The sequence below is a fragment of the Nothoprocta perdicaria genome, unplaced genomic scaffold (genome assembly GCF_003342845.1).
Source record: "Nothoprocta perdicaria isolate Ctin4 unplaced genomic scaffold, notPer1 scaffold_147, whole genome shotgun sequence".
NCBI lineage: Eukaryota > Metazoa > Chordata > Aves > Tinamiformes > Tinamidae > Nothoprocta > Nothoprocta perdicaria.
The window spans coordinates 1,389,416-1,403,849 of NW_020454616.1; the positions used below are offsets into that span (position 1 = coordinate 1,389,416).

The following is a 14,434-nucleotide window of genomic DNA, read 5'->3' on the forward strand; positions in this document are numbered from 1 at the left end:
AGCTCTGGATCAGCAGCTTTCCGTAAAGCGCTGCTGTGAAGCTGGAGATGAGCTTGGTCTCAAGGGTGGCAGGAATTTGGGGAATGTTATTTCTAGAGTCACGTAGAAGACTCTTGAGTGAGTCACTTTGTTCCTGGTACTGGACTTTGCAAAGACACCAGTGCGTGTAGAATTAAGTGTAAAAACAGCTAATTAATTTCTGCTTGATATTACACTACATGGGTTGTGTCCTCCGCAAATAATGGTTTGGTGTTTGCCTTTGCACAGTAGTTCTGAGGCTGTAGCAGTGCCTTTGATTTTGATAGAGTTGCTTCAGCTTTATGCTGGAGAGAAAAAAAAAATTGAAGAGTTTTGGTGTATAGTTTTGCATTAAGGGAAAATGTAAACCTAGTAAGAGCCAGTGTTCATACAAGTAAAAAGGAACAGTAGGTCATTTTATGAGAAATCTTACTGTAGGTAAAGAGACCCCCTTAAGGATTAATGGGCATAGTAAACTTACAGAATCCCCCTGCAAAGGGGAGCAAGTGAATAGCTAGCACTAAGGGAACAGGGCTTAAGAAGTGCTTTTAAGTGCTTTTAAGAACAGTATGTTTTATGGACAGCTTAAAATTGTAAATACGGAAATAGTTCCTTCTGTGGTGTAAATAGTAATAAAAAGTGGTATGCTCTTCTGCGGGCAGGGAAAGACATGTTGGATTTCTGTGAATGTATACTGTGGGGTTTTTATATTTGCTTTTAAACTAAATGTATTTTCAAAACAGTACTAGAGTCTCGCTTTTTGAATCTAATCATGTCATGCTGCTGCTTGAAACAGTAAAGAATATTATGAAGGGGTTTAATACTGTGAAGCTCTAACTTGTAATACCATTTACTTTGCCAAATACAGATACATAAAAACTAAACTAAATTTATTAGCTCTGTAAGCTGGAAGTATGTTAAAATGGGGGTGCTTCTGTTTGCACAGGCTGATATAGCACCACTGATGGCTTCTCTTATCGGTGTTCCTTTTCCTCTGAATTCTGTGGTAAGAAGTTAAAATTATTTACCTTATGATAGCAGTTTTCTGTTCTTAGAGGAAGAGGTTTTCAAGAGAAGACTTGAGGATGTAAGACAGGGGAAGATTAGAGTTTTGGAAAAATTATTGTAGAAAATGAGGACTGCATGTGCTTTTAATTGTGCATGTCTCTCTTGAGATTGGAGAACTCAATCTTCTGATATATTGTTTAGATTTTAAATTTCCAATTGAATAATCTAAAATTTTATGCTCTTAAGCTGGATGAAAGTTTTGTTGATTTGTAATTGGGGCTGGTAAAATGCAGTTTGGTTCAAATAACATTTGGGTTTAATCATGGAAGTTGAGCCTGTAAAGCCAGTTCCTGCAAATTAATGTTAAATGCTCTTTTAATTTAGTGTGCTGAGTCTTTTAGATGATATCTTGTACCACTAATTCAGTGAACAGTTCCTCCTTGTGAGATGATGTTTTCTTTGAATTTGTTTCCTGTATTTTCATATAGTCCAAAGGTAGTCTAATATATTTTTGCTATTGATCAATAAAATCTGTAATGAGTGTTTCTATTTCACATGAAAAGCATCTATTTTGAATGTACTTCAAAATACTATTTTTTTCTGGCAACTTGCATGAGATTCTGTGCCTGTGCTTTTACTCATTGCTGCTCCTCGGAACTCTCTTGTGAGCGAAGTTGCCCAACATGCCGAGAAAGGCGTCGGAATTGCTCGCTCGCGCCCTGGGAATAATGGCCCGGGCGAGGGCCTGCCTGGAACACTGAAGTATTTAAAGAATGGACTCTGATTACTGGCTGGGGTTTTAGTATTATGTAGTGTAAAATGCCACAGCTTCTCCTATTTGTCTTTTTTGTGCGGCTGTGGGAGTTGGGATATTATGAACAGTCCTTTTGATGGAGAGAAATGATGCAGGAGGACTATTTTTAGTTTTAATGGAGTTACAGCAATTACCTCAGTAGTAATTTGATTTTTTTTTTTTTTGTTCGCTCGTCTTGTCATTCAGCTCAAGAAATTCATGTTTTTTTCAGTTAGATCTTTGAGATGTACATGTGTGTGTAACTACCTGTGTCTATATTTTTCTCTCCAGGGAACTCTGCCTCTGGACTATCTGAACAGCAGCGCTCATTTCAAAGCAGAGAGCATGTTTACAAATGCCGTTCAGATTCTCGAACAGTTTAAGGTAACTAAAGACATACTAAAAAGAGGGAAAGTAATCTCTTAGAGTAATAATTCTTGTTGCTCTTTGTACAAACTGTTAGACTAGAACAAATATTGTTTACAGCATGCTGTAATTCAAAGAACTAAAATTGAATGCAGATACTGGGTGATATCGATTAACTAGCCATGAACTAAATGTGAGTGGATTTGAGAGACTTTAATGAATGTCATTTTGGAAAGAAAACGAGTGCCCGCTTTTCTTGATTTTAACATAAATGTTGGTGTTTGTTGCTTCTAGTTTATCATCCCTGCTTGCAGTGAGTAGGCAGGCAGGCTCTATTTGGAGTGCTAAATTTTGAAGAGGAAATGTTTCCTTTGAAACAGTGCCCAGGACACACAGCCTAAACTCAGGATCAGTAAACAAACAGATCAAAAGGTAGTGGTCACCTGCGTTAATGAAATGCAATTAGTGCCTTAATTACCTTTTAGCTAATGGTTTCATATCAGCCTTTTCTTTCCTGCCCCATCTAATATTGAATATTATTATGTTAGGAGAAGTCTTTTCTGTCCTGCTCCATCTGATACTGAATGCTACTGTGTTGTGAGGACACTTCTGAGAGCAAAGGTTCTGCTTCACTAGATGCTCTTCAGTTGTAGAATAAGAAACCGTCTCAAATCCCAGAATCTCACTTTTGACAAAACCTAGAGATGCCGTGAGGCAATGACCAGGACAGAGTAAGGAGCTTAGCTCAGATGTGCTGCATGAGGTGAGCGTGGAGGTCAGCACTGTTGGCATCTCCTGTCTCTTGAACGCCCAGGCTCCCAGTGTAGTTTGCATAGATACCGCATTGGAAGTGTTGGTTTCCAAATCTGTGGTGGCAAGCTTGCGTGCAGCAGAGATGACACGAGTTGGACGTGGCTTTAATGCAGTTTATCCAACACTCCTGGTCGGTATAACCACTGGAGTCCAAAGACCTTTCTGCTTTAAGCACTGAAAGTGTCAGCTCTTTTTTAAGTTAAACTGATGTCTTGGGGAATATTTTTTTCCTTAAGCAGGTCATCCTTTCTCTAAGCTTGTTTTCATTCAGTCATTTTGTGGTGGTAGATTTGTTTTCTTCCTCGCTGGCTTGTTTCTGGTATTGTTTTGGGCCGATCGTGTGTGAACTCCTTGGGTTTCTGTACTGGGAGCAGAAGCAGCGCGCGGCTCGGACACGCCAAGCAGGCTTTTGCTTTTGCCATCATGGGCTGACCTGAGCACGGCTCGTCCTCCCTGCGGAGGATGTTGGTTTGGACAGATCGGATGCAACATGTGGATTGCTCCTTAAAGCTCTCAGAGTCGGGGGTGCAGTGTGCTAGAGACTCCTAGCTCTGCTTCATGCTAGTGGTCAAACTGGTGCAGGGGGCCCCAAAGATATTCTGAAGGGCCTTGGACAAAGCGATTCCAAATGCAGCACAGCCTTGGCCATTACTCAGGTGCAGGTAAATCGGTCTAGTAATAGAATAATAGTTCTTTGAATGTTGCTGAATGGGCCTGGGTTGAGAGGTTACTTTCTTTAAAGTCCATCTGGTCTTTTGCAGCACTCAGAGGAGCTACAAGTGCCTGTTTGGTTGTTAACAAGAGAGCGATACCCCTTTTCCTGGACGGTTTATTGATCACTCATTAGAGAATGCATAAATGTATATTAATATATATTAATAATATATAAATATATATTTTTAATGCAGGTAAAGATGACTCAGAAAAAGGAAACAACATTGTCGTTCCTGTTCACCCCATTTAAGTAAGTGCCTGTGAAAATTGCATACATTTTCTTTTTACCTTATTACTTTTGATATTTCAGTGGGATGCAACAACAAAGAAATTTGGTCTCTTCAGTCTTTTCATTGAATGAGTCTGCCTATCCAGCTCTTAAACTGTTAAAGTTATGCAGTTAATTTCTATTCAAAAATTCTATCCAAAGGAGATTTTTCTAAAAACCATATAATTTAATCCTTAACTGAGGGCTAAATGTATTATTTGCCTATCCTTTCTGACAGGATAGCTATGTATAGGCTGCATGGTAATTTTCACTGATTTAAAAAACAAATGCCTTGGGAGATGCAAGTCCCTATAGGCTTAAGAAATACTACCCATTTTTATCCTTGTTTATATGTAGAAGAAGCAGAACTTGGAAATGTTTCTTCTGTGATTTAAAAACTAGTATTCTAGGAAAAAAAAGGGGCGGGAGGAAGAAAAAGAAGAGCCTTTGCAGCTAAAAGAGAAGCTCAAAATCTTTAAAATTTGTGCTGTCTGGCATTAGAGTTTCCCTGATCATGAAAGGATTTCCAAAATCTTTTTTGCATCTGTGACCTCTGTGTTCTAGTGTATAGACTTGCTCACCCCTCACTCTTACCCAGTTAAAGCCTCATTTTTTTTTCCACTGACAGGCTTTTGAAAGGTTTCCTATGGGTGTATGTGGGAATAGGCAGTTCTGCCTTCAGCTTGTGGAGTGCTTCATAATGCTTTGTCATTGAGAGCAGCTGTTTTCCTTTGGGAAATAAAGCTGATGTTAATTAAGGTCCGTAAATCATAGGAGCTGTGAAGTACTTGAATCTTTCCTATAAAGTATATTTAAGTGCTAAACAGGATTGCTCTCTTTCTGAGCGGAGATTTACTGTTACTTTACACCAATAGTTTCCTCAAAGGGAGAGGTTGAAAATGCTTAGCTCCTGAGATCCCAATCAAGTCTTGGCCACATTATCTTGGGTACATAATGAATGTTTTAGCAAACATTTGATTAAGAATGACAGTTTCATTATCAAATAACTTCTTGCTCCATATGGAGCAAAAATGCCATATGGAAAGGTTGCTCAGTCATCTCTTTTTTTGAATCTGTGGGGAAGACTGATAGTTTAGTTTTGCAGCTCTTGTGTATATTTTACTATCTTCTTGTCTCCTTCTCCCAGGAAATTTGTTTCTGTAAAACAGGATATATTTTTCTGAAGTTAGTGCTAAATTTGCCTATGAAGGACCTAAGTGTTACTGATTGCCTCATGGACTAGTGTTTTCTCTCCTTTTTGTAATACATTGGATGTTTTAAGTGGAAATGCCAGAAACATTTATTACTTCAAAAAATATGAATAAAACTTGATATGAACATGATGTTACTTTGATATGGTTGATTGCAAAAATGCTTTCTTAGGTACTCTTAAATTGCTTCTAAACAGAGCTTGGGTTAATGGTCCTTCCAAGGCTTATACATGAAACTAAGAGTGCCTTAGGTTTGCGAGTTATTTGCAAGTTGTGTGAAGAATGACTTTGGTTCCTAAAGAAGACAATCCTTCAGCCTAGAAGGAAAGAAAAGATTTCATAAGCAAGCTGTCGTGGTGTTAGTATGAGTATTAATGTCAGTAGTTATGCTGCTGTGCCTGGGCAGTGCTAGCTACTTGGTCGTGTGCTCTTTGACTCCTCAGAGCTGCCCTGGCTCTGGGAACCTACCAACCAACCTTGTCCAGCTGATAATTTGGATGAGGCACTGGAGCACCAGCTTGGTTTTAAGCAGAGATGTGACTTCCTCGTGGTGCAGCTTATCGGAACAGAGGGGAAACCTTGGCATGTGGTGCTTGCAGCCCCGGGGCCTGTCCCTCCCCTGGAGGCTGCCCTGTGGGAGCAGCAAGCACCAGGCTGAGCGTCAGCTGCTGCAGTTCTCCTGCTTTATTCTTCACCTAATTTATTGAAATAATTTGAGGTTCCTCAGATGTCCAAGCTAGATCTGCAGGACTGTGGATAGGTCTCTTTCTGCGGCCTTGTTGTGGCACTGGAGGCAGGCCAGGTGTTGTGTGTGTTTGGGCAGGTGGAAGGTGCACATTTACAGTTATCACAACTAGCTCGGTCAGTGTTAACTTTCAGATCCCTCAGACTGGCTAGCACGTAAGAAGGGCTTTTTGTTTCTGAGCACCTAGTGAGCACCTCAGAAAGACTCGAGCCCAAAAGGAAGCAATGTTATTGCCCATGGGATCCGATTTATTGAAAGCTGGTAATGGAGCACCACTAGTATCGCTATACTGGATTAAAAACTTGCAAAATGAAATATGAATGCAATTTTATATTAGCACCCTCTTGAAGGAAGGGAGAATGAAGATGAGAAGAAACATTAAACTAAATTTCACAGACTCACAGAAGAGTTGAGGTTGGAAGGGACCTCTAGAGATCATCTAGTCCAACCCCCCTGCTCCAGCAGGGACACCCACAGCACGGGGCACAGGGCGGCATCCAGGCGGGTTTGGAAGATCTCCAGAGAAGGAGACTCCACAGCCTCCCTGTGCAGCCTGTGCCAGGGCTCTGGCACCCTCACAGTGAGGCAGTTCCTCCACACATGGAGACGGAACTGCCTGTGTTTCAACTTGTACCCATTATTCCATGTTCTGGGATAGTGGCCATCACTTTTTTTTTTTGAGTAAATGTTAAAAGGATAGAAGATTGGTGCTCTTGCTGTACCTTTTTCAGGCCAAGATTTCAGAAGGCAAAGCTCTGAGGACACCTTCCCCAGCCTGCAGCAAGAGCTCTCCTGCTGTGCTGTTGTGTTTCAGAGTGATTAGGGTTCAGTATCGGTACAGAGATTCTGTTTCTGCACAGCTACACAGAGTTTGACCATCTCAGTGTAGTGTTAATGGAAGCTTTCCCACAAATTAGTCTCAGTCTGTGATTAGCCATGTCTGCTGCTGCAGCCAAGCACAATTCCGCGTTGCCTTTCTTCCTGTCACTATCCATCTCATTAAGACAACCTCTCCCACTATTGATGGATTTGAATTTTTGTACCAAGGAATTAAATGTCTTTATTGTTTTTCTGTTCATCCTCCTGGTGTTTGAAACTTTTAACTCAAAGCTCAGAAAGAGTTTATGCCAGCAAAGTACTGCATTCCTCCCTAGTTTTTTCAGAGCTTAGTGAAGCATAAGTCATGTCTGTTAAATGCCTTAGGTCTATCAAGCTTATGTGGAAATAGAAAATGCAAATATTCTGTGTGAGAATATTACAGATTTTATGTATGTTTTAGCATCACAGGCATACTTCGTTCATTTTTAAAGTAATCAAGTATGCCTGTAAGAATAGTCTGACTAAAATTTGTCAGTTAGCCTTAAAAACTGGAACTGAACAAATGGTATTTAAGTTTGTGCAATGGGAATGTCAATCTGAGTTAGGGAATCTAAAATGTCAGACTAAGATGTTCCCTTTTCAGTGAGGTTGATGTAATTATTATTAAAGGTATTTTTAGGGCTGGCTGAAAATATGTTCACGTATTATCAGAAACATGAGCTTTTTTCAGCCAGAAATAATACAGAAAGGTTCATTCCAGTACTTCCTGGGGAAAACTGCATTTCCCAGGTTGCATTTTCGAATATTTTATTTCTCATTGCCAAAAAACCTGTTCATGAGCTTCAGATGTAATGACTTAAAAGCTAGTCTCTGGGTTGCCTGTTGAGGCTGTCACACCTGACATGTGGGCTAGTTTGTCTACCTGCCAAGCCGGTTTTTGCTGCTTGCTAGCATAGAGCAGGCAGGGGAAAGGAGGCATAATGTCCCTGCTGCAGGATTCTTCCAGTTTCCACGGGAATCTGTTTCCTAGAAGCAGTATGAGTAGCACGATGGACAGAGGATGGCCGTGGCGTTTTGAACGTGCCCTTTCTTTGCAGGATCCCAATTGGATCTTTGGGTGAAATCCAGCTGTTGAGTGCGTCAGGATGGGGAGGATGCATCTGATGGCCGTGTTGTGCTGTGGAAACTTGGGGAGCATCTACTTGGGAGGGATTGGGGCAGGTTAGAGTTGGGGTGGCTGGAGCTGTTCCCAAGGATGTATCTGGCTGTTGGTAAAGCTCTTTAGTCGCTGCCTCTTCATCAAAAAAGGAATCTGAATGAAAGACGAAGTGGAGGCTACCTGTGAAACAGAGTATTGAGGCATTTCCAGAAGAGCTCAGCTGCAAGTGTCCGGTAATGCTGCCTGGCAAGGGGCTCAGCCAGGGGGGGACACCCAGAGGGACAAATACAGAAGGGCAGGAAATTGTCCCCTGCCTTGTACACAAGTTAACTGAAAGGCTGATACTGAAAAATTGCTTTGAATGTTGACCTGCAATTCCAGCTGGATACTTGGAGAGATTTACTGTCTTAAATGAGTTTAGTCCCCATTCCTTTCTACTCCCTGCATTTTTCTCCTGCTATGGAAGGCAAGGTTTCCAAAAGTTACTTTCTTTGCGAAATCAGAAGCTCATCTTACCAGAGACGAAGGCACAGTGCTTTGACCTTTATGTTTAGAAAAAAGCAGGCATCAAGATGCCACAGCTTCAAAGGAGGAGTGAGGGAGGACAAATCTAGATTGCTGACAGGGGAGAACTCACGTCCAAGAAAGTTCACTATGTTATTAGCATTCTGACCATTTGATGTACCTTGAGGCAAGCGCAGAGCTGGCACAGCTTGCGGAGGAGTACGCCAAGGGGCCAGATGCTGCTGCAAAAGCAGCCCCACAGCTGGCATCTCTGGGCTGTGAAAATAATCTTGAAAGGAGCAGGAGGACTGTTGTACTGAGGTGAGTAGATGGGACATGAATGTCACACTAAAATCCTCTTAACCAATTAATTCAATTTGATTATCCCAGCAGGTGCAAGAGATTTAAAATATTAAATCACACAAAAGCACAGAGGTGCCTCTTGGGTGTGCTGGGTGTATACAATTTTTTTTTTTTTTGAGGGAAAACTGCTCCCAGCTGTTAGGGTTCTTGTTGCCTTACAACAAGATAGACGGGCAGTAGTTTAAGCAGAGCTATATATGAAAAAAGCAGAATGTGAGCAGCTGGATTTTAACTACTGCTTGCTTTTCATGAGCAGTGATTTCTGTTGAATGTCTGAGCAGTTTACACCAATAAGAGTTTTCTTGTGGCAGAGGAATAGCTTAGTACTGTTTGATGTCAAGTTTGTATCTTCTTGTATGAGAAATGCTATCATAGCTTGACAGTGCATTTTTTCAAATAACTTAATTTTGGGGAGGATACTGCATGTCAATCACCCTAAGGACTTGCTTATTTTTTTTCTGTTTGTGTATGGGAATGTTATAGCTATATCACTACTATCACTACTGTTATATAGAAAATCTTTTTTTTTTTTAATGACTTTCTGGCATAAAGTTCTTAAAAATGTGCCTCTCCTTCACTGTACCAAAATGTAACTCTTCCCCCCTCTCTCACCTCTAATATGGATTTAGATACAGCTGCTTTAAATATTTGCATAGGTTTAATACAAGAAAAGACTGAGTATTTCCATGTAATTATGCGTCATGTATTTATTGTAGTCATAGAAAAGAATATCACTTTTTCATAAGGTGGAGTGTGTCTTTGAAGATGTGCAGCAACTTCAAAGAAATCCCATGTGCACAAACACTGATTTCTTTTCTCCCTCTGATGACGGAAGGTGCAGCACTACATTGTGCCGTCCTGTCTGATGGTCCTTCATAGGAATAGGTTGCAATAATAGGTATTTCTGCAAAACTGACATTTGAAGCAGTGGAGTGATTGTTCTCCACCATTAAATGGGGCAGTGCTCCTTAAGGTGACAAACACAGCTGCTCGTCCTTTGAAGTTTATCCTATTTTTGTTTTATTATTGAAATAAATGGCAGTACATGCGGTGTATCTGTAATGTGTTGCATCAGCACCCATTAAGGATTGAATGTCGGGAAGAAAGGGTGAAGCTGCTGCTGCTGCAGGGAAAGATATATCCAATAGTGATAACTCTCCCTGTCGCTTACAGCATTTTATATATATAATGTGTATATATATAAAATATTTTATATATATATACAGTATATTATATATTGTATATATTTTATATATATTATATATAATATAATATATATTGTATATAATATATTATATATTTTATATATATAATATATATATAATATGTATTTTATATATATATATAAAAAATATGTGCGCACACACACATATATACATATACAGACCCACAGACTCACATAGGCTTTTCAGTGGCGTCTCAGTCCACTTGCTTTGTGCTCCAGGAAGAACCATGGTGTAGCCAAGGCCTGGGAGGGCAGCAGGACCTGTTCCTGCTCTGTCTCCGCTGTGCTGCTCTGTGAGGGTCTCAGCATCTCCTTGGGCCCGCTGCTGCAAGCACACCAGGTGGACACCTATAGGGACTCAAGGTCAAGGAGGGGCTCTGACCCCTCCGTGTGCTCCGACCCCTCCGTATGCTCCAGGCTCAGTATGTATCCATAGGAATGTGAAGTGCAGCACTCTAGGCACAGCAGTGCTCAGCAGGGAACAGCGGTATAATACGGACCGACTGACTGAAAGATTGATGAATTACCTCTTAGATGGGGGAAAGATTAATGCCATAAGGTGCATGTACCTTAGCCAGAACGCCAGCCCGTGCCTTGCTGAACATGCTGTGCATGAAGCGCTCGGTAGAACGTGGATGAGGAGGATGCAGTGCTGCTGGAAATCAGGCATCCTGCTGCTCTCAGATTTCGGCAGCACTCTTGGAAGCTTTCGGCTTTTTCACTGAAAGCTTGCTGGCAGTGCCTTTCTGCACAGAAGGATTGTGCTTAATTGGATTTACTGTCAAGTAGGAAACAGTTCCTTCTAAAGGCCTTACCTAAGAGGCTAAGGTATTAGATAAAGTATCACAAGAGTTGCTTGCTGCTCTGTTTACTTATATAAATCTTTTTGGTTGTCTTTCAGAAGCCACAGGCCCTGCCAGCAGGTGCCTGCCCAGCCCAGCACATGTGGCTCTCTTTTCCAGGCTGGCAAGCGGGAGCCAACGCTTGGGTGCTTGGCGTGTAGGATCACGCAGGATTGAAGAGCTGTGGGATGTGGCTGCATCTCCCTAACGCTGCAGGTCTCGCTGCAGCTCCGGGTATCCGTCGTACACTTTGCAGGGGGCAGGACTTGCTCACAGTGTCAGTAGGGCATTGCTGCAGAGTTAGCATTGACATGTGCCCACTGTAATCTAAAGTGGGGATTTAATACAATGGTTTTTCCCTTCCTTCGAGGACCGTCATCTTTCCCGTTAAGCTGTTTCCCTTTTCAAGGCTGCTGCATCAGGTCTCGCTGGGGCCAAAGGCAGGCAAACCCAAGTGAGCAAACAGCCCAAGAATCCCTGTGGGGCGCTGCCTGGATCCCAGGTTCGGGGAGGTGCTTGGAGCTGGCCGGAGGGCCAGTTGGGAGCATGACTGCCTCAGTGCCAGCCTACTAGTGGCCATGGTGCCTGGGCTAGGCCGGGCACGTGGGCTAGGCCACGGTGCATGGGCTGGCCTGTGTACATGGGCTGGGCTGGGTGCGTGGGCTAGGCTGGGCACATGGGTTAGGCCATGGTGCCTGGGTTGGCCTGTGTACGTGGGCTAGGCTGGGCGCATGGGCTACGCCATGGTGCCTGGGCTAGGCCGGGCACATGGGCTAGGCCGTGGTGCCTGGGCTGGCCTGTGTGCATGGGCTAGGCCGAGGTGCGTGGGCTAGGCTGGGTGTGTGGGCTAGGCTGGGTGTGTGGGCTAGGCCTCTGCCTGCTGGCCTGCCAGCGTGCGGCCCAGGGCTCCTCGCCTCTCCTGCCTGCCCAGCTGGCAGTTAGCTTGTCTGTGCCCTCTCCTCTCTCTGCTCTGCAGAGGATTTACATAAATATCCTGAGGCACTTTGCTGTTGAATGCATGAATATGCTGCACCTGGGACAGTAGTTTGTGGGAAATGGCAAGGCTGTTGTAGTTTTTTTAGCATCTGACGGTCCAGGATTAAACCATTATTGCTCAGAGCACTTATTGTGGTCTCACTTATGCCCTGCACTTTCTGCTTTTGCATGTCTGTAAATATGAATGCAAAAGCCGATGTGTACTGATAGATTTTCAGAATGTCTCCATGAAGATGCTTTTTGGTACCTCTGACCTCTGAAGGTGTGCCTTTCATCCCTTCATTCCATTATGCTTTACAGAATAAAAAATCCCCAAGAACTGAAAATAGGAGTTTCATTTCTCCTTTTCTGTTCTTTCTTCAGGATGCCTGATATATGCAGTGGTACTTTCTGATGCTTCTTCAAAACCTTTGCAAAGATAACTGAATACCGACCAACAGCAGTCAGAAATGATAGCCACACAAACACACTCCCATTTTAGATCCTACAAGACTGAAAAACTGTTGGTAGAGTATAGGAGCAAGAGTATATCAGGACATGAAAAAGAATATTGAAGGTCCTGGGCTTTAAAAAGCTGTGATAGAGGATTCCTGCCCTTTACTGTGGGCTAATGTGGGACAACTTTCCTTTAAACCAGCACAGAATAATTTTCTTTCATTCATTTGTAAACTAGATATCTCTTTTATAAATTATGTGAATCTTGCTTCTGAATTAAGAAGATTAAGTTTTGTAAGACGGTTTTATTTCCTTTGCTGCTTTTTCTTCTAGGTAAGAAATTAAAAAGTCATTTAAAGAGAGAGAGAGAGGTACAATTGAGTTGACCACTGAATTATTTAATCTTTGAAATTTTACCCTTTGATCAACATCAAAGCATCTGTGAAGGACTGTCTGTATGTCACAGTATGTGTTTTCAGTTTCTTTTGGTTAGAGTCAGTAAAACAATTCTTTGAGTAGGTGCATCTTCTAAAGAGCTGCAGTGAGCACTTTTTAAAAATGGTAAAATCAGCTTCTGAGTGACTAAAAATTCACATAAAGATGTAGTTTGGTAAAGTCCACAGAACTGTAATGCACTGTATTTTATAATCGCCTATAGTGGCATCATGCACTCTGTACTGTACAGTAAGTTCAATTGCAAGTAAATGTCATGGTTACAGGCTTTGATTTTGAAAAATTTGATTCTCTTTTCCCCCCTCCATGGTTCACTGATCGAACTCATGACTTTGCATAACTTGCCATTCACTTTCTCTGTTATGATCTTCTTGATGGAGAATTAGAAGGGCTTTATATATTGTGCATGCCATCCTGCTCTTACCTGTGCATACTGCCTTAAAAAAAAAAGGGTAAAATGACAAGGTTATGCCAGTGTGCAGTAGCACTATCATTAACACCAAGTCTCTGCATTCACAGATTGCAAGTTGGCATGAATTTGAGATGAATCAGGAATAAGCCTGCAATCACCCTTCTGCCAAATGAGCGAATACTGTATGTCCACTAAGTTATTGCCCATCTACCTGCCTACTGCTTTCTGAGAAGCCAGCTGGGTGCATGGTGAGAGGGGGTGAAGGCAGCTCTCGTAGGAGGCTGTTGTTGAAGTCTGGTGCTGCCTTGGAAAAACTGGAGCAAGAGCTGGCACACAGCAAAGCAAGTGGGAAAGTCTTCCCTTTGCAGCATTCCTTAGAAGTTGACACACAGAAAGTCCTAGTGGGCTTTACTCCCATGGCCTTCCCCTATCTTATTGGGTGTGTCAGGAAATTCAAGGGATGCCTTAGGCTCTAGCTTTTTAAGTTTGGGAATAAGGTGGGGTGTTTTTTGTTTTGTTTTGGGGTTTTGTTTTTTTTTTTGGTTGTTTATTTTTCTTCCACACATACTATAAAGAAGACAGAAGATCAGGGTCTGCTGAGCAGCTGGCAGAAGTGGGACCAATGCACATAATCACTGGGTCTGCTGCAAATCTTGCTGCTCCTAAGGAGTTGTAGGATGCAGAGTGTTTTTCCTAAGGCAGGCAAATAAGGGGGAGTAATAGGGAGTACCTGTGTATTAATTGAGAAGGGTCAGGTATATGGAGTTTGTGTTGAGGAGAGGTACTTCTGCACAAAATTAGAGTCCTCAAGCATGAGGACTGCAGTTTTTGCCTATGGCATGGAGCGGGGAGTTGGAATGAAGCACCTTAAATGATTTGTTTTAAATTGCCAGTGAGCTGGGCAAATAACAGCTTCCCTCCTCCCCCAGTACATCACTCCTGCTGGTTTGTGATGCTTCCTCAATGTTCATTATAAAATCTGGAGCATTATAAATGTTGATTTACTGCCAGTCCTGAGGGGTTCTTTTTTAAAGCATAATTCTGGAAAATTTACAGTACAATAAAATGGCTATAAATCATTACCCATATAACCAGGCATAGCAAAATTAACATACGAGTGGTGGTGGCTCCAGATGCGCTTGCAAGATGCCTCCTGCTGTTCCAAGACTTTTCCTGTGCTTTGCCTGCACTGGGCTACCTGTGATGCTGGGCATGGGGGCTCGTGCACGTGATGATGGAGTGGAATGGTGGTGGGACAGAGATCCTCTGGAGATGGCAGTGGCCGCCACG

General features: G+C 42.3%; 1 protein-coding gene across 2 annotated transcripts in view; it reads left to right on the forward strand.

The window, feature by feature from the left end:
- PIGN (phosphatidylinositol glycan anchor biosynthesis class N) overlaps window positions 1–14,434 on the forward strand; it is an 83,429-nt gene that overhangs the window by 24,414 nt on the left and 44,581 nt on the right. Inside the window, exons 9-11 of one of the 2 annotated variants that reach the window (XM_026034562.1) lie at window positions 965–1,024; window positions 2,111–2,203; window positions 3,907–3,962. In XM_026034562.1, coding sequence (XP_025890347.1) covers window positions 965–1,024; window positions 2,111–2,203; window positions 3,907–3,962 — 209 coding nt within the window. The remainder of the gene's footprint in view (window positions 1–964; window positions 1,025–2,110; window positions 2,204–3,906; window positions 3,963–14,434) is intronic. The other variant, XM_026034561.1, reaches the window with a different exon arrangement.